This window comes from Anser anser (genome assembly GCF_964211835.1).
Source record: "Anser anser genome assembly, chromosome: 9".
Lineage (NCBI taxonomy): Eukaryota > Metazoa > Chordata > Aves > Anseriformes > Anatidae > Anser > Anser anser.
Genome location: NC_139729.1, coordinates 4,326,802 through 4,347,206, shown reverse-complemented (window position 1 = coordinate 4,347,206; position 20,405 = coordinate 4,326,802). Strand labels below are relative to the sequence as shown.

At 44.6% G+C, this 20,405-nt stretch overlaps 2 protein-coding genes across 9 annotated transcripts in view; one reads left to right on the top strand and one right to left on the bottom strand.

Moving 5' to 3' along the window:
* Positions 1–2,014, bottom strand: part of PAQR9 (progestin and adipoQ receptor family member 9) — a 32,497-nt gene extending 30,483 nt beyond the window's left edge. The window contains 1 exon segment of the mRNA XM_083848198.1: positions 1–2,014. Within this exon segment, the coding sequence (XP_083704324.1) occupies positions 1–291 (291 nt within the window). The 5' untranslated portion in view covers positions 292–2,014.
* An 8,621-nt stretch (positions 2,015–10,635) lies between these two features.
* The window catches only part of U2SURP (U2 snRNP associated SURP domain containing), a 44,973-nt gene continuing 35,203 nt past the window's right edge, over positions 10,636–20,405 (top strand). For 7 of the 8 annotated variants that reach the window (XM_083848183.1, XM_083848181.1, XM_083848182.1 and 4 more), the window contains exons 1-2: positions 10,636–10,857; positions 18,719–18,766. In XM_083848183.1, the coding sequence (XP_083704309.1) occupies positions 10,651–10,857; positions 18,719–18,766 (255 nt within the window). In that variant the 5' untranslated portion in view covers positions 10,636–10,650. The remainder of the gene's footprint in view (positions 10,858–18,718; positions 18,767–20,405) is intronic. The other variant, XM_083848184.1, reaches the window with a different exon arrangement.

Here is a 20,405-nt window from a genome sequence, read left to right as displayed (position 1 = left end):
CGCCGCGGCTCCTCCCGCCCCGCCGCCCCGCATCGCCGTAACCGGAGCCCGGCGGCGCAGCCAGCCCTGCCGGGGAGCCGCCCGAGGGGCCCCCGCCGCCCCGGCTTCGGTTTCCCGGCGAGGGAGGCGCCGGACACCCGAGCCGCGGTTAATGATTGATGCCGTGCGGCCGCAGCGCGTCTGGCCCGGCGGGGGGGGCCCGCGGCGCCCCCCGGGCCCCCCGGCCGTGCCCGGCCCCGCTCCGCAGCTCGGGGTGCGGGGCGCAGCCGGGCGGTGGCCGCGGTGCTGCATCGCGCCCGCCGTGCCAGCGGGGGAACAAAGACAGGGCAGGAGGCGGCAGCGGGAGCAGCGTGAGCCCGCCTAGCGGGCACGGCACAGCTGGGAAATGCCCCGGGCTGGGGGCGTCTGGCAAACGGGGGGATTTCTGCAGGGCGCGCTTCGAGGGGGCTGGCTGAGAGCGGGTGTCTCGGTGACATCGTGTCATGCAGGGAACGGAAAAGTTATTTTAGGCCAACCGTGCACGGCCCAGGCTGCAAAGGGTGCGTGTGGCACTGGCACAGACGGCACCCACCTTATCTCTGTGCTCCGAGCGGCACGCTTCATGGGGAGACTGGAGCAGGCTGACAGTAGCTGCTCTGAGTTGATCCTTAGACAAATCCTACATTTATCAGCTGTGCAGTTATGCAAGCAGCACAGTTACATAATGCGAGTATAAAAATACAGGGGAAAACACTGGAAGCGGGTTAGTGTACGGTAACAAGTTACAGAATAGAATCATTAAGGTTGGAAAAGCCCTCCAATATCATCTGGTCCAACAGCACCCTACCACCACTACGCCATGTCCCCAGACACCACGCCCAACCTTTCCTTAAACACCCCCGGGGACGGTGACTCCACCGCTTCCCTGGGCAACCCAGAACCTGACTGCTCTTTCTGGTTGGAAGTAAAGAGAAGTTGGAAGTAAAGGGAAGATAGCACAGAAATTTAAGTATCTTGCAGGCTCAGGTAGGAGTCAGAGGATGGGATTGTCCTCTGCTGTTTCAGTGTATTTCCTTTTCGTTTGCTTTCAGTACACGTGGATGGTCTTAAATATCTTATAGTTCTAGGTTTTCGTTTGTCTCTTTACACTGTCATATTCAGATATATATGTATGCTCTTATAGTATAAACTGAGGTCTGGTGTAATTAGGACACTATGTCCTCAGATTTTTATAAAAATCTTTTATTCAATAGTGAATCATGACAACATGCAAAATCTTGTGAACATACAGGTGACCAGAAATATGTTTTAAAAAACTGGTACAAAAGAAGTAGTAAAAATATGTTGCTGAAAGTGATTTTCAGTGCATATTTCATTACAGAATAAACACTGATTTTACAAAACTGTCAAAAGTAGGGCAGACTGATGACACGGCTTAAAATCTTTATAAAAATTACACAGGAGTCTTGCCAGAAAAACAAACACAACTGAACAGTGCTGAGAAGTCAACGGGAGGAGTAAAATATTAAACTAAGGGACCTGTTTGTTAGATAACGGGCCTGATGTGTTCTGATGTCCATGTATCAGAACACGTGGGCAAGGGGGTGGGCACGTGTGATGGGCAGCACACAGGAACATACCCACTTGGCGCTCCTTGGGGAAGCAGGGCACCAGTGGCTGTGGGATCTGCAGTGTGTGAGTTAGGGAAAGACTCTTTGGGTTTAAACAAAAATTGCCCAGCCTCTGGTAGGGGCTGATCTTCTGAGGGACCATTGCGTGCTGCAGAGGCCTCCCAGAGGACGAGATGGGCTGGGCGCTGTGCCAAGGCAGCATCGCTGTGGATGTCCCTGCTGGTGAGGCAGTTGGCAGCGGGAAGGTGTTTCCTCCCCTGCCCTGTTCCCACTGCACCATGCCTGCAGGTTCTCAGCTCTGGGGCTCTGGTGATCATTTCACCTGAGCCCCAAGTGCTGCTTTCATTTACGGTGGTGAATGCCATCATGGGCCCTAGGCAGGCAGACCTAAGTGGTTGTGGTCGTCAGCCTCCCTCTTCAGGGTCAGGTAAGGAGAGGTGGGTGGCTGGGAGCAATGTGGCTCAGATGCAACAGATCTGCAACAGATGGTGGCTACACACCAACAGCATCCACGCTGGTGGGAGCTGCTGGCCTGGCAGCAGGGCTCATTCGGCACTTTCTGGCTTTCCTGCAACCGCCAGACTCCCATAGATGAGGGAGGCATGTAGCCCTCTTGCCTCAGGGAGTACTGGGGTATCTCCTGGCTTCCTCAAGAAACACCTGCCGGGGCTGTGTTTTTATGGGGAGCAGCCCAGGCTGGGAGCAGCAGGTGGAATTTGCTTGTGGTTAAAGGGTGCCCCAGTCCCGGCAGCCACCTGACTGTCTGGGGATTGGTGATGACTCTCACTGCTTTCACTGCAGTGAAGAGAAGTGTCTGGAAATGTCTCCCTACTACTGTTGTCTTGTAGTGTTTTAAGATGATATTTGTGGGGATGGAGGCTTCCTGTTTTGCAGTGCTGGGGTCAGGGAGGAAGATGCTGAATACAGTGCCTGGGCTCCTTGGAAAGAGGATGCTGTGAACTCATCAGTTCTGTCCCGCTGTGCTAAGCCTGCAGCAGTATCCCCAGGCTGTATCCCTGTGCACCCTAGACTGTGGGCTAAAAGAGAAAAATGTTTTTTAGCTGGTGCCTCACAGGGAAGGAGAGCAGATCACCACCCTGTGCTCCTTGAGAGAGGCCTGGCTAGAGCTGAGAATCACTTGAGAGACTTGAACATGCCAGCCTCTTCTGGAGGAAGAACAGGCTCACAGTAACTATCTAGTTTTGTTTGCTCTGTTCCTGTGGGTATACCCACTAACACTGTGTTATATATAAATACAAGCAGTACCACAGATAAATCAGAAGTTTCTTTTCTCTGCCCATATCTGAGGATCCGGCTTTGGCTTGTCCCATGTGCTCAGGTGATGTCACACGTGTATGAATGGGGTCTCCTTGTCTGGACGGAAAGTGCCACGGTGATCTCAGAGCATCTGAAGATCACTGTTCACATAATTTCCTGTAGCTTTAGCAGCTACATTAATGAAACTCATTACCAGCAATCTGGTTCCCTTTTTTTTTTTTTTTTTTTCCAGGGCTGCTGTCTCACAGGAGAGAATGGGCTCTGAGGACAGATTGGGCTTTCATAAAGATGACTGTATGCATCTTATATAGAGTTAATTATTCTGCTCCCAAGCCAGCTGGAGTAGTGTACTAGGAACCTTACAATTTAAAGCACTTATGACTTCAAAATAGCCTCTTATTTGTATGTAGTCCATCAAGGTTAGTATTACTTGACTATTATGTGGTAGGGAAGGGAAAGTCGAGGCATTTGGAGGTCACAGAGAGGAGTCCACATACTGTTGTGTGAGAAGAAGCCTTAGTACATTTCTCCAAACCAGAGTTTATATTTAGAAGGGCATGATCAGCATATACCAGGGTTTCTTCTAGCATGTGTAGAGCGTTCTACAGGCTTTGTCTCAAAATAACCTTTGAGAAGACTCTTAAAACAGTGATGAAAGCACTGTCTAATGAGGTGAATAATGGCAGATAGTGTTAATCAGTGCTGGCACGAAGACTCAAAGAAAAAGATGTGCCAAAATACCAAATGCGGTGTTGTTTCTATATTATGCTTTCATTTTATTCACAGTTGAAGTCCTTTCACAATATATCATTTTGTCTGCAATATCAAAAGCCCTGTAAGATATTCTGAATTACTTCAATCATCCCCAATGAAATTATGCCTTTCAGTTAGCTAATTTCCACTTTTGCCCTCTAATATACTCAGCATGCTAGGGAGGAGGTTGTACTTAGCCCTCCTGTTATCCGTTGCTTTTCTGAGTGAGTAAAGAAATGAACTTAAATCTACAACCAGAGAGAAAGTCCTCTTGTTAACAAGCACTGGTAGTGTTTGGAAGATTTAAGATGCTTTTGAAGATACACCTTCAGCCTCACTCAGTCAGCCCATTCACCATGGCAAACATTGTTCTTTAAGAGTTCTTGCTTGATATAATCCTTTACCATGAAACACTCTTGCTTTAATTTCTTTTGCCTTTTCTATATTTTTACCTTCAAGCCAGATTTTACTCAACTCTTTCTTAAAAAGAAATTTTATCTGAATAAAAAACATTTAACCTGTTTGCTCTGGATTTTTATCCTTCTTCACTAAAATCTCTTCAGTAAATCTGAATCTGTTCTGACACCCGCCACAGAGCCACACTGACCATGGGTGAGGAGAGAATTTGGCTCTATTCATTTAAAAAGGGTAGGTGTTAAAGGAAGAGAAGCTCTAGCTTAACCTGACTACATCTAATGTAGCTCATCTTTGCGGATCCTCTGGGAGAACATCTGAACGACACAGTCACACTAACATTTAGTTCCATATGACTTTTTCCATCCTTTTTCAAATGTGTATCAATCTCTTGAAATAATGTCTTGATGAGTAACTTTCTACTGCACCAATTATGAACTTTTGTAATAATTGAGTAGGCATAGAGCTTTGATCTAGTATTGAAGAGATTAACTTGCATTTAGCCAGGCTACTGCGCTATCTTTTTCAGACTGGATAAACAGGAATCCTTGCATCACGTTCTCCTTCTTGAGTAACTAATTAGGGCCAATTATACTTTATAAACATTATTCCTTAATAGATAAGCAAAGAAAAGTGAAAATGATACTTGTATTTTCAAGCCTTGGCTATAGTATTATTACTATAATAATATAGGTTAAAAAAGCTAGATATGGTAAAGGAAACTCACACAATCATGGCTGCATAACAATTTTTACTTTGACCACTCTTTTGCCAGGAGCTTCTAATTTTCTGCTCTGTTTACCTTCAAGATGAACATTTTCAAGTTTGTTCTCTGTATGCTTTAAAAAACTCTAAACACTGTACAAACTGAAAAAAAACCCATACCACACATTTAAAGAAAATTTCTCTGAATGGTGTTTTTTTTGTGTGTTTGTTTTTTAAAGGTCTTGTTTTTGAAAGATATGGGACAGATCTTATGTTTTTCTGGACAGCAGCAAATCTGAACGTAAGTATTGCAGTGGAATTAGTTTCGCTGTGATAAGAATAGCATGTTGGTTATATACGTATTTCATGTATGTTTTCCATGATCAAAATCCAGCACTGTCCTACCTACCAGGTGCCTATAGCAAGAGCAAAGAACAGCCTGTCCTTTGTGAGGACTGCAGGTCTGAAGCCTCACTCGCAAAGTGCGTGGCTAAGGAACGAAGCAACACAGAGAAGGCTCCAGCCAGGAGACCTAGCAAGAGCAACAAGTCCAGGCTGTAGGGAACTTTGGAGCCAAGTTGCCCTCTCTCGGCTACCCTGTTGTTCTTTTTTGTTATTCTGGGGGTCCCTACTAAAGTGTCTCTGTTCAGCCTGGTAGCTCCTAGCAGCCCAGACAGCATCTGCTCTGGCTTTGGGCACCAACTGCATCTCCTCTCTACCTCGCCCCCCTCCCATGCTGCATACCCATGGCTTCCTAGCAGTACGGGAGTATGCGGGAAGGATGTGTCTACCTATTTTGGGAATCCCTGCATAGTGGCTTTCAGTCTCAGGGGTGTGAGGAGAGAGGGGTGCTCTGGCCTGAGATGAGAGGGACGGAGAGAGCTCCTCTGAAAGTGGGCAAAAATGTCCAGAAAGACAAGGGTAATGCGCTGCAGCATGTGGTTTACTTAATGTAGTTTAATATTAATTATTTAAGATAATTAATGATTTTCCCCAGTATATATCTGTACCTAATGATATCTGTAATTGTAACAACAGTTAATAACTCCCACATTTGCATACAACCAGAACTACCTCATTATAATGAAAAATGTCTGATAGTTCCTTTTTAATATTATTATTTGTCTATCCTTTCCAGCATGAAATTTCCACAGACTTCTGCGTCTCACTGCTTCCTTTCCTCTTTCCCCTTCCTCTCCCATTAAGCCAAGGGCATTGATATGTATTGTCAGTTACTAACTGTACGTGATTGCTACTGTACTATTGCAATGTGTTATATATAGCACAGATTCAGTACAGTTCATTCTGAAAAAAGTATCTTTAGAGATGACCTTTAAAACACTAACTATATCTTTCTTTTTTTTGCCTCTCACAGCAGGCCCTGGATCATGATGCTCTTAATTTGGTGCAGTTTATTAATTACAAAAGAGTACAGAAGCTGAGCAGTAAGCAGAGGATTTAAACAATGAGGTGGATAATTAAAAAGGATTAATGAGGTGGATTAAATAAAGGGATTGAGGCCAAATGGAGCACAAATTTTTGAAACATTAGTGGCCCCAAACCCCTAGCATCCAAGGACACTTTTCTCTTTCCATTCTGATATTTTCTTTTTACCCAGAAGTGTCAGTCTCTCTTTCAAACCAGGTTTATTAACACAGTCCCAGGAGAGCTGTGCATATCTAGCCTCTCCTCCTATGGCACTAAGTGCCCCTTTTATCCAGCACTAGTTCCCAGCTGGTCTGCTTCCAACTCATTGTTGCACCTGTTTCCACTATCACATTAAAAACAAAAACAAAGCAAAGGAAAAAACAAAAAAAACAACACACTCCCCCCCCCTCCCCCAACCCCTAAAGGAGGTCATGGATGATACTAATCCTGTGCTTCTACAATCTGCTGAAGTGGTTTGCAAGAAAACAGTAAGAAAGATGGAGGAAAATGATTCTGTTGGGATCGTGAAACAATAGAAGCTTGCCTAATCCACCTCTAACACTTCCTGGCCCCAACACCATTCCTTCCCGTGGAAAGGCTTCTCTGTGTGAGGCAAGTTTGGAGCACAACAAATCCTAGAAAGACTGAGGGAATTGTCCCCAGTTCCTGCTGTCAAAGGATGAGTTTTATTTCTCCCTCCTCCTCTTAAACTGGCAGTGATTCTACTTCAGATTTGTGCAGAGCCTTGGGGCAGTCACAGAAAATGGTGTGGTGCAGGTGGTTGCAGGAATGGAGAGCCATCCTCCGGGATGGAAGGTGAGAGGCTAGCTGGTGGTGCTGTGTAAGCAGTAGGCACAGCAAACGCTGGTTGTGGTATTTAAATTAGGTTCCCCTCTGAAGGGAGCTCAATAAACATTGGATATATTTTAATCCTTAGCTCCCAATCTATTACCAGATAATTTTTGCATATTTAATTGGAGAGTAAAGCAATTTGTATCTACATAATTATTTGTATTAGTTGGCTATTTTTGGCATGATTCAGGAAGTAGAAATTATAAATATCATGATACTGATACCACTGCCCATTCTGACCTCGGGAAGCTCACCTGTGGAGAGTGCAGGTTTCCCTATAGGTGGCTCCAGGTTATTTTCCCTTGTCAATTACTAATATAAATAGCAGTTTGGAGGTTGGGCCCACCCTGTACTGAGCTGTATGGGGCCACCCCTCCTAGCAGCAGTGTTGCCCAAACTCCAATTGCTCGGAGTAGGCAGGAGATAACACACCGCTGTGCCCGGTCCCTCCCTCGAGCAATGCTGCCCGAGGCAGCTCAGCGACACCAGCGATGGTTTCACCCAGCGGGATCCCCGGTACTCACAGGCCGGAGCAGCGGGGGACCAGCACCCGATGCGGCCGCCTGGCGGTGCTGCGGGGCGGTGCAGCTCCGGGAGCCCCGGGCCGGTGTGCCGGCCTGCCCCGGGCCGTTAGAGCTCCCTCGGCTCCCCCGGCCCTGTGCGGGAGCCCGGCGAGGCCCTACTGCAGACCTCGGACGGCTGCTTTTCCCCCGGTGCCCTGCCTCCTGCCCATCAGCTGCTCGCCTGAGGCACGAGAAAGGGCTGTGGATAGCTTTTACTGTTGTCTGTGCTGCTGGACGTACGTAGTGACCAAGATTTTCCATTTCTGAGTGAGATATTTCTCCTTCTTGAGCTCTGAAGTGATTGTTATTTTTCATAATGCGATTAGTTCCACTAATACAAGTGCTCAGTCCTTTTTGTTGTGATCTATTTGACAGTAAGTTTCAGGGCCTGTACTATGACAATAGCTTCTCTTTAGCTATCGTTGTGTCATCTCCAGTTTGTATCTCTCCCTATAATACCAAAGCTGATGTTCCCAGATCCTTTAAGTTCAGTGAGCTTTCAGCACCTGTGCGTTTCTATGATGTATGGAACAAAAGCCATAAAAAGACTCACATCTAAAACCGCTACCTTCAGGACAGCTGCTGGCAGAGTAATGTGCTCTCTTCAGATCATCTTCCTGAGAAGCTGGACACACACCTTCTGCAATCAGTGAGGTTTTCTGAAGATCTTGAGTCAGTCTGAGGAAGATGTGCAGGTACAATCTAACCTAGAAGTAAGGGAAGCAGAGAGGCCTATTTCTGTCCTTCACCAAGACACAGATTAACCTCATACCAAGTTCCAGGTATATGAATAGTCTCATTAAAAGCTACAGAATTACTTCTGCACTTAAAGTTAAGCATGTGTTTAGGTGCCTTTATGAAGTGAGGTCTATGTGCTTTGTTACCTCAGCTAATCATTGTCCCCCTTCCTTCCTCCTCCAGTGTGTTATTTCGTCAGATCTTTTTTTTTTTCCTTCTGTTATCTGTTATGTTCTGTTTTCCCTTGCACTGCTCTTTAAATTCCCAACTCCCTTCACTTTTTATGCTCGTGCTCTTTTTTTTTTTATCCTTTTCACACTCTCTTTCTGCTTTCTTTTGTGGTTATTATTGTAGGCCCTGCTCCCCTTTGTAGCTTACAGGATGGTAGGTGTTGGGAGTTGGTGGATTCAAAGCTTTCATTCATTTCTGCACACCTACCATCTTTTTCTTAAGTATTATCTCAGCCCCAGCATATTTCATGTCATGATGAAAACCCCTGAAAACATGGAATGCGAGATTCGTGTGAAAAGTAATGTGTCATAATCTCCACTTAAGCAGTGTTCAATAAAAAAGTTGCTATGGTGTTGTGCTATCAAGCCCAGGAACGGGGGATCTGCTGTGCTATCCTTTTCCTTATTTATTCCTGGGCTTTTCTTGATGTGATGTAGTGTTTTGATGTTGTTCAGACTAGTGTTGTTTCTGTTTCAGCTTGTTAGATGTTTAGGGGCAAATCTCGCCTCTAAATTGCATGACCGTGCACTGCTCAGTGTCTGGGAACGCAGAGCAGTGGTTGAAGAGAGCTGTGCAGACCAGAGCACTGGGCTCTGCAGCCATGCAATGCACTGTCTATTCTGCACGTGCTGATCTTGTGTGAGACCTTCCCATCTAACACATATGTGGGGCCGTTTCTGTGCACCCAGAGCACTACAGGCATCTCCATGCAGCATGGCCACCCTGCAGACCTTCTCAGCGAAGTCCTTGTACTGCTCTGCCTTGTCCTGTCTGCGCCACAAGCCTCTGCCTTCAGTGAACAGGTTATTTGGTGGCTAGGTGAGCTGTTCCCTACCATCATCTCTCAAAGTCTTGCAGGAAAATGTCTGGTGATGGAAAAAGACACCATATGATTAGTCTTCCTCTCCTCCCAGGGGCTTCGGCAATGCAAGTCAATATTTTTTATCTGAATAGAGATCCCTTCTGTCAGGGTTTCTCGTTTGTGACTGTGTCCTTCACAGCGGCTATGAGCCTTGCTGGTGCCTCTCCAAAACGCACAGGCCCATGCACACAGGCTGTTGCAGGCAGTGGATGTGCCCAGGAATAGCTGCCAAGGGACAGAAGGGTGTCAGGTGGGTGTGGGCTGTCAGGGCTCCCTGACTGACTGCCTCACTGCAGCTGGTTGCTAAGCAGGTTTGGGTTGCCTAGCAACTTCATTGGGGATTTTCTCTGCTAATGTGAAAGCAGGAGACCCAGATGGGACACAGACACCACTAAAGCCACAGGGCTGCAAGTGATGTGGGGGTGCAGCACTGTCAGTGGGCTTGTCCCGGCTCTCCGCTGAGGAGGTATCACAGGGACAGGCTCTGCTCGTAGCCATGGGCACGGCCTTTACCCAAGATGTTCTGCACCTTCTGGGCATGGGAAGGCCCAGGAAGCAATGGGTCCCCCCTTGTCGTGGGGTCCTGTTGCTGGTGTTGTGGGTGCAGAAGGCAGATGGGCACCCTTCCTACTGGGGCCCTGCCACTGCCGGCTCTCCCCTGTGATGGGGGTGACAGGAGGGGCGATACATGGCACTGTTGTGGCTGTGTTGTTCCTTCATGTTCTTTGCAGAGCTCCCACATAACCCATTATTTGTAGATATCTACATGTAGTTCCTTCTAGGTCTCCTGTACTGGGTATGAGATGCTGCTCACGTGCGTTAGTGTCTCCATCTGCGTACCTGCCTGATGTTACTACATAAACTTAGACTGCAATGAAAAATAACTGTCAGGGCTGAATTTTTGCCAGGGCTGAGGCTGAGGCCGAGGCCGTGCCACAGCTGGCCGTACCTCCGGGAAGGTGTTATGTGCCCTGAGCTGACGGTGGGCTTTCGATCGTGTTGGCTTTAATTCTCACACCACTTTTTACCACTACGAGAGAAAAAAAAAAACACGCTTATTTTTCCATTTTTTAACCGGTTTCGATCAAGGCTGTGCCCTCCTATCGGGTGCAGGTTACGGTGTGACCCCGCAGCGCGTGGCTGTGAGGCAGGCACACGGCGCCGGACCGCCGCCATAGCAGGGGGCGGCCGCGCACCCCCGGTGCTGCCCCGCGACATGGCGGTCGCCGCGGGGGGGGGGGGGGAGGCGGGGCTGAGCCCTCCCTCTCGGCGACTCGGCGCTCGGCTCGCCGCCCTAGGCCAGCCGGGCTCTTCCTTGCGCATCGGGGGATCGGCGCTCGCTTCCTCGCCGCCGGGGCTGAGCGACGGGAGAGGCAAGATGGCGGACAAGGCGCCGGGCGGCTCGCAGAAAGGCGGGGGCAAGGTGAGGCCCTGCCCGCGGGCACCCCGCGGCTCCGCCGCCCGGGTGGGCTCGGCCGCGGCCTCTCGGCCTGGCGGCGGGGCCCGGGGGCGGCGGGGCTGCCGGGGCTGCCGGGGCTGAGGTGCGCGGCCTCCTCCGCGCCTGCCTGCGGCCTCGGTGACTGCGGGGCCCGGGGGGGGGGCGGCGGGAAGGGGCCGGGGCTCGGTCTCGGTCGTCCTGGGGCTGTCTGTCGTGAGGGGCTGGCGGCAGCTGCCGGTTGGGTACACCGGGTCCCCGCTGAGGGATGGGGGGGGATTAGGGGTCCTGGGGGGGTGTTCGGAGCCCCCGGGGGGCCTCGGGCGTGCCCCGAGTCTTGTGGGTGCCCCAGCGCCTGGCCGCAGCCCCCTCGCCCTGTCGGCCGCGCACCGGATCAGCCTGAACGGAAGGGTGAAGTTGGGACCCGCTCTTCCCTCCTGATCCGCGATGAAAGTCCGCATTTCGCAGCGCCGCCGTGGTGCTCCCGCTCTTCTCGCCCCCCCCGCTCTGTTTCCCATAATGATTTTTTGTTGGATTTGAGGAAGCCCGAGCTGTACAGGGCTCCTGGCAAACTTCAAGGCTGTGCGCTGAAGGCCGTGCAGCAGCAGCGCGGAGCTCCCTGCCCCTGAGCCCCCTACCCAGGCGGGCAGGGGGTGAGAGGTGGTTTGGGGGCCAGGCTGCAGCTGGCACTTCGAGGACTAGCGATTAGTGGTATCTCATTTCCCTCTGCCTTGTTACAGTTTTTAGGCCAGAAGTATGTAACTCTTTTTCCTGACAATTCTTCCTGTCTTCTTTTTTGTTATGTGAGTGTGTAAAGCCGTTAAGTGAGAAGCTGCGTTTTGGCTCAGGAATTTCTAGTCGGTTATGTAGGAGACATAGGTTTATACATATATATATATATCTGTACACACACACATCCATTTTTTTATTCAGTTAAATTTTCTTTTCTTACTTTTTTTTTCTTTCCTTTGGCTACTAGGAAATGAGCTCAAATTTAGTTATGAGAATATCTGCATATTTACCCAGTAGTTGGTTGTCATTAGAGTGAGAGAGCTTTATTTTTGTTTCCCTTTTTTGATCTATCTCCAATATTGTCAGGAGACATTTTCTGGATCTTGCCTTTCGCTTGGAACTGCAAGCAAGATCTGGACAGAAAACAGCACAGTAGGTCTTAATTTATTGAAAGAAGCTTCCAGGGAATAAGATATCTTGGGTTTTGAAGTATAATTAGGCATAGAATAATAATTTATTGATTACTGCAACTGACAACATGGTACACAAAACCAACTCAGATAGGTTCCCTTTCTTTTTACAGTTCCACCATAGGTTTTTTCCTTTTGTCAGTGTAGTATTTCTGTAGTGATGATATTCTTTTTAAAATACGTAGTAGTTAACTTATGAAAATTGTTTTCTGTCCCAAATCTCAGTTTTGCAGAGAGATGTGCAGGCACCTCGTTCTTCCTACTAAGTCATCCCACTGAAGTCAGTGGGACTTCTAGGAAGTGTAAAGTCAAACCAACATGCGCATTAATTTTTTTGAGGCCAGGAGCCCTTGAGGACGTCCTCTGCCTTGCCGTCTTTGTGCAGTTCCCCCTCACCCCTCAGTCACCCGTTACTTTAGAGGTATATGCTGTGTTTCTGGTAGACTTTCTCATACTTTACTTTCTAGGTCTTGTTTTGTATTTTCTTTGCCACATGTAATAATATTGGTAATAGTGATAGTGCATATGTGCGTCCATGAGAATGTGTTTGTTGAAAAGTGAAATAACACATGCCTAGGTCTTGGGATTTGTGTCCTTCAACCTTCAACTTTTGGGGAGGTGGGGTTGTCTTTTTTTGTTTGTTTGTTTTTTAAACTCATGGATACATGCAGTGTGTATATCCATATAGATATTTTTCTAATGTCTGCAGAAGTATGATGGAACTGAAATTCATATTTTTTTAACGATGAAGATTGAGTAATTGTGATTTTAGTTGGGACTGAATGAGATTGATGAAGGTGTAAAAAATCTGAACATATTACCATTTTCCTTGATTTCTTCAAGTAATTATTTATGAAACATTTTGATTTTAAAAAAAAATCATTAGCAAAATCAGAGTTTTAGGTGCTGTTTCTTTTGGTGCGTTGTGTTTTGCAAGTTACAAGAATGGTAGTTCTTGCAAAACAAATATGTCTCAGACTCCATAGGACATGTTTCAGAGGCAATTTCGAGATGTTTCCTTGCTGGCTGCCAGCCTACCTCCTGGGAGGAGCAGAACATGGTTTTACTTTCTGTGCTCTGTAAAGTGCTGTGGCCGAGCAGCTGGAGGGCTTAACACTTGCAGGAGGGTATGGTTTCTTGTCTTCAGAATGTGTGGGGTTTGTTCTTTGGTTTTAGCGTCCAAGTACTGGTCTGGGATGTCTAGCCAGTTTTATAGTGTAAAATCAAGTTTATTTCAGTCTATTTGATTCACTATTTGAAAACTACATGTGGAGATGGTGGAGGTCCAGGAGCACACCTTGCCCTCATTGCAATGGTGGTAGCTCCTTTTTATAATACTGTGAACTTCTAAATAAATTTGACAATCTCTTGTGTGAAATGTGTCTTAAGAGCATCAGCTATTACTTTGTCACTTTAAGATTAGGATAGCAAGATATGTGCCTGAGATTTCCAGAAATTTAAATAGGAACAAATGACAAAATTAAGGAAGAGGAAATAGAGGCTGCCCAAGACTGTGCCAGAGCTTAGTGTAGGATGTAATTCTAAAATGGCAAATTCTGATTCTGTCCAATTGTTATCTCGATATGGTGAAACATACCTGCTTGGACGACTCTGCCAGTTTCTTATTTCATCTTCTGAGAGTAGTGACTATATTGCGTATCTGCTGTTCTCGCGTATAATGCGCAGCACAAATCGGGTACCGGGTGGCAGAGGAGATTATCCACTTGGACCAAGCTGTAGGTTTCCCATTTTTCATTCTAAAAAATGTTTTAACAGTATTATCTAATCCTAAATGTATTTCATAAGTATTTCTGTAATATCATATGTTAATAAAATGTTGAAGAACCATGATTGCTTGCCTGTGAATGGACAGCTTCCATTGGTAAGTTAGCGTGTTTGAAGAGCAGTGATGTCACATCTGTGCAAGTGTGGTGAACTCCAGTTGGGTGTAGTATTCTGCAGGACGGTGACACGCATCATCTTTAGCTCTCCCTATGTTACTGTTCAACCTGTGATCAAGAGCAGGAGGGGCAGAAGGTGTTTCTCTGTAGACGGATCTGTCAGCGGAGGTGTTCTTTTCGTTTCCTCTCTGGCAGTAACAAGTTAAAAATTGGCAGCTCCTGTTCATTTCTTTTTAAGGCACTAGTGGAAGAGCACTCCTTGCAAGTACTTCAGAGAAACAATTTTCTGTTTACTTTTGTGTGCCAAAGTGGTGTCTAAGTAGTGAACACTACAAGTGTACTAGTCTAGTAAGTGCAAAGAGTAAACAGGTTAGCTATAAAACTTAATTCACAAGTGTTTGTAAACATTTGTGTCCTAGACTGTTAGAGAAAGGAAGAATGAGAGACAAGTTGGGTTGGGATGCCTCCCTGCCCTTGCTGGATTTTAACTTGCTAATTTAAGATGTGATTCCATTTGCTTTTTCTTGGTGGCAGTGCTGACCTCATCTGCTCCCGGCCTCGTATACTCTTTCCCTCCCAGACATTGTCCTCTTCAGACGGCTTGGCATAATTCTGGGGGGAAAGTGAGGGCAGCCTGCTGTGCAAAGGAACTTGCCTTGGCCAAACCTCCCCAGCTCTCTCTTAAGTGACAGTTAGATGGGAAAAGTGATCTAGTTCAGCATGGCTCCATCTCCAGCTGCCCGGTGTGGGGGCAGAACCCAAGGAAGGTGTTGAAACAGGGCAGGATTATCTTATGCCAGAGTTCCTTACAAACACTTTGCCCTTAAGCTACAAGTTTCTGCAGGAGCAGGGCTTGTATTTTGCACTCAGGCTCGCAGCCGTTAGAGTTGTAAAGGTAGCACCCAGCATTTGGATGGCTGCGGGGTTGGCTTCTGGTTTTCCTGGCAGCTTTTGTTGCTGTCTGATGTTTTACTAAATGGCATCAGTACTAACTTAAAAAAAAAAAAAAAAGCTTTTGTATAGCATACTTTAAACATTTGTGAAATGTTTATGATCATGTCAATTTTACACAGAGATTGTTAAATTTGGGGAAACTGTGACGAGCTAGATTAGTGGGCACTTGACATTGCTGACAGGAAAGATTTGGAAGAGCAGTCTTCTCTGCTTTCTTTGGAAACTGCTACGGAGCTGGAAGAACATTGAAGTGTCAGAATCTGAGATGGGGGGTCTCCGTGTTGGCTTCCTGATATAAATTTGTGGTAAATTTCATTTATATGGTCCTTTCAAGATTTTTTTTTTCCCCTTTGAAGGTTGAGTAAATTTGACTAGATGGAGTAGCGTCGTTTTGAGTGACCTGACCTCCAAGACTGCGATCTGACAGGGCTGGTTGACTGGAGTGCCATTAAGCAGCTTGCACTGCTGCTGCAGGTATGCTGGCACGATCCTTTGAGGGGCCTGTGCAGCGAAGGGAACTGAGGAAGTGAGCCAGCTGGAAAAGAGTCTGTGGTGGTGGTTGTGTGTTTTTTTTTTTTTTGAGAAAAATGGTTTCATGCAGAGTGGTAGTGGCAGTGAATTGGGAGTAAGGCCCTTTGTAAATTGTGTATGCTGGCCATGCTACTGAAAGATCTACTCATCAAATATTTCCTGTCAGTGTTTTGACCATGAAGGAACTATCCTCGTATCTCAGAAATCATCAGCTGCTGAGGAGGGCTTTGGGTGTTTCTTTCAGCAGTTCATTGAGCTGCTTGACATCATTAGAAGAGGAAAAAGGAATCTTCCTGTGGGTTTCAATACAGGTGGGCAACGTTATCTAAAATGCTTGTCCTTGTGAGGACTCACAAGCGTTTGTTACTCGGTTGAGTCAACTCTGCTGATGCAACTCTTGAGGAAAAAAATTGCCTCTTTCATCCAGACGGTGCAGCTGGATGCAAAGTGCAGTGCTGTGAGAATTAAATCAGTTTTTTTAATCGCTGTTATTTACAAACTGACAGCTAATGATGCTTAATTTTGTCAGGAATTATTTCACTGTTGTGCTTCAGTGTGGGTACAGACGCTTGGATGGTCAAAAGCAGTACCAAAGGCGTGAACTAAATTTATCGATGGGATCAGAAGGCCTTAAAAATAAGAACTGTTTGAGGAGGAGAATAACATGGCTTTGCCAAGCTGCTAGCTACCACAGGAAAAAACTTGGTCTGCATATTTACTGGAGTCAGCTAAAGCTGCTTTTAGATGTGCTTGGAGGGCCCTGTGGTAGGCCTCAGCTCCTTGGCCCCATGGTTCTTCTGCCTCAGGGGCTTGCAGGCTCCTGCTGGTCGGGCTGCGGGCCTGCTGCTAGCCCGCTGAATTTCTTGCGTGCTGCCATGCCCTGGAAGCCTCTCACAGCAGTATCCGATGGTTCCTGGGGAAACAGACGTAGTGTCTGGTAAATTTTTGTGTCCCCATCCTCAGAATGTCATTTATCATGTCTTAAACATCATTGTGTTGAGCTTCCATACTGCCTGTTACTGTATGTGTTGCCTTGCTTAGTGTCCGCCGTGTAAGCAGCACCAGCGCCTATCCTTGTTGGAAGGTATGGCTTTCCAAAACTTCTCTAAATGGAAGAGAGAAAGAGATTTGAGAAACATTAACTTCATTCTGCTGTTGCCAAAAAAAATCCCCAACAGCCTCCTTCCCCCCAAGCATTATGTCTTGACTTCTCTTCTTAGTACATACACTAAGAAGACGGCACTGTATCAGCCCACCTTTGAGAGAAATCTTTCTAATCACAAGTTTAAAATGTTTTTTTAAAGGCTGACATTTTAATCAATGTGTTGGTTGCCTCAGGGTGGTAGAGGAGTGCAGTTTTCAATCTTGGAAATTCTTTTGCCTGCTGTCTGTTTTGCACCTACGATGTTGTGCTATACATTCATCAACTCTCAGGGGAAGGACAAGTTTCCTAGGTTTCCTGGAGCTACATCTTTGCAGTACATAGAATTGTGGATAACAGATCATTGAGTGTCACGGGCAGTTGTGAATCACAAGAAACCACCGCACTATAAATGCAGAGCAAAGTTTGCAGAAAGTGGTATTAGTAAAATAGGCTTGTGGTGTTTGCTTCTTCCTGTATTTTAATGAACCACTAGTGGTACATGTGAGCTCAATTTTTTATTTTGTGCAAAGATGTGAATAATGTATAGTCTTGCAGGTAAGTGGATTTGGGAGAATAAAACAGATTTTTTCCTTTTTCTTTAAAAAAAGTATTTCTTAGGAGTCTTTTGTCTCCTTTTTAAAGGTTGTACCTTTCTTTTTCTCTGTCTCCCTCTTCCCACCTCCCCGTTTGTGGACTTAGTGCCAGTTCTTGGACTGCTCTCTCCCATGCCATGCTTTCTATACGGAGTTGACTGTAAAATGTAGGAACGTACTTGTAGAAAGGTAAATGTCTATCTGAGTTGAAGAAAGAAAAAATGATGGGAAATGGCAACAGATCTTAGATTTTTTTTTTTTTCTAAAGTAGCATCTGGTACTTCTGGAAGACTGGAGATGAGCACAGGATAATACTATTTCTGGTAGAAACCATAAATACCTGTTTATAAGGAGAAGTGCTGATGTTTTTTAACTAATGAACAGATTCTGGCTAAGGAAAATCTTTTTTTTTTTTTTGACTTTAAATTTCAATCCAGGTAAGAATGGTGCATCAAACAGTTTTATCTTAACTGTGGAAGTTGTATCAGGTTTCTGGAATTAGGGTGTTGTACAGTCCTGCGTGCTGGAGTTTGCACCGCTTAAACTTGTTTGAAAATCTACTTTAAAAAGAATCTATGCAAATTTTATACATATGGTGGTGTACACGTTCGGTAGCCTAGAATTGATTTTAAAATAAGAGGAGTGAATTTGAATATATATTTTTTTGTTTTGTAAGCATCTCGTACAGTATATATAGTAGTACAGAACATTTAGTATGCATACTACAGAATATAGAGTACATGTGTAGTTTAAAACTTGTTAATCATCTAGTTTGAGTACTGTCTCTCAAGGCCTTGGCAACTCAACGTTTGCTGTTAGATCACTAAAATTTCAGAAGACTTCAGTGAGTGGGGAATACTGTATGCTTGCCTGAAAAATAGGCAAGTTGAAAAAAGCTGTGAAGTTTTAAATCACTGAATTCTAGTTCTTAATTTCAGTGCAGTGTATTAAAAGTGACAGTTCTACGTACGTTAATACTATGCACTTCTAAAATTTCAGTTATGGTTTAATTTAGAGTAACAAAGTTAATTGATGAATATTCACAAATTGGACTTAAATTAGCGTTCTTGAGATGGCTGTCTTCCATTTATGTACCTCATACTAAGAGCAGTTTTGGGAATGATTTATAGTAAGGCAAATATGATCAAGCACTTTCCGTAATCTTCAGCAATCTTTAATGGCAACTGTTGCAGATTCAGTGCAACAGACTTAATTTTTTTTCCATGGAATGGTGTTAATGGCAAGATTGTAAAACTGAGCTGTGGAAATTTAAATGTTTTTTAACGGTAGCACAAAATATCTATTGTTAATTCATTTTTTTACGTTATATTGAAATTGTAAATGCTATGACAATGTTCACCTGTATCATTAAAATAGTTGTGTGTATCTTTACTCTTGCCTATTTGGACCTTGAAGTTGAAATGAAAATCACATTCAAAGAAATTAATCAGAAAAAAAAACAGCACTTGTTTGCATTCTTCTTTTCTTTTTCTGTGCCTCACTTCCTTTTCATTCTCTCTCCAGGTCAGAATGCCAGATGCAGTACATAACACTGGATCTGCTGATACACAGGTAAGTCCAAAAGATAAAAAACAAACAAACAAAGAAACCCCCAAACAACAAAACAAACAACCCAAACCCAGAAACTCAAAATAGGCCTGTCCTTTAGAGAAAACTACTTGTTGTAGATAAACTCTGGTGCATTGGGTATATAATCTGTAGGTGTTTGTAATGAAACATTTTTTATGTTTGAAAATATTCCTTGAAGTTTTTTAAAAACCACTAGTGTAAAAAACTGTATAATGTTTTTCTTATGCTGAAGAATAGTTCAGAATACAAGCTGATTACTTACAAGAGTCAGTGCACATTAAAGTTGACTTTTTTTATCATATACAGTTAGCTTCTCTCAAAAATGAGATCAAGTGCCCCTAACTTAACCCTCCATTTTAATTTCTAATGGAATATGTTTAAAATATTTTAATAGAATATATTTAAATGAATAATAAAAGCATTAATGCCAGACAAATCATCAGTGGTTTAGATCTTCTTCAAGATGTTTTTTGGCATATGACACAGTCAATTATAAGCTGTTAACTTTCTTGTAAGATAACATTATTCAAGTTGTGATAGTAAAAACTTTTCATTAAGAAGTTGGTTCTGTTTCTTGTCTTGCTTCACTTGATACAATTTGGAAAATTATTCTTGAAACACTTTTGAGTATTTATTGTCTGTGAAACTGGGTTTTCAGTACTTTGTGCCATCTTGCAGTTAACACAGTGTTATGCTTGATGTGAATTTGCTTTAATGCAGTGATTGGGTTGCTTAGCTAGAAGTTTGCTCTTGTTTCAGTCGTTTGCTTTACTCCTTTCATTATGTAAAGGAAGAAAGCTTCTAAGTTTTGTATAGGTCTGTTGTTAGTAATTTTGTGAAGCTGCATACGGTTAATGCTGTAACTGCTGTCTGGAAAGTAAATTGCAGGTTCAGTCCTGTTCATTGTATATTGCTCCTGCCACTTGGAAGGTCTTGTTTTTTTTTTTTTGAGACCATTCCTAAAGAGAGGACATCTTAGTGCCAGACCTCTTGTCTGGCTGCTTCCATTATGTGACTAGAACATAAACTCATGGCTGATTTGCAGGTATCCTGTACCATTATTATGAGAGGTTATTTGCAAATGACAGGATAAGCCTTGAGTAGGAGCGTGGTGTTTGTATTTGTCTGCATCGCTGTACCGTAGAAATATGTCCACATTTTGCCAAGGTTCTATATTGCCTGTTATACTGAAATATAAGCTGTCTTTCAGACAACAGGAAAATGGGATTTTATTAACTTTCAAAACACATAGATGGATGAAAACCTGCTGATAAACCTGTCACAGCAGCTCATGTTGACAAACATAGCGTCATAAGCCAGATGACTCCAAAGACAACACTGCATTAATTTGAAACTGATAGTTTTCCTTTTAATTAGGAATTAGGAAATGTTTTTCGAAGGAATACAAGCAATTTTGGTCATATGCTTGGCACAAATGTAAGAGGTGTTTGAGTTACTAAACAAGGATTATAAACTAAAGGTATTTAAAACAATTGTTTTTTGCAGTGTTTTTTTGTATTAGGTAAAAAGTTTCTGGATAGGAAGCCGGTACTCTAGAAATGGAAACCTTTATGCAGAAAATTATTTCTAGAGGAAACTCTTATTGTTGGTGTCATCTGAA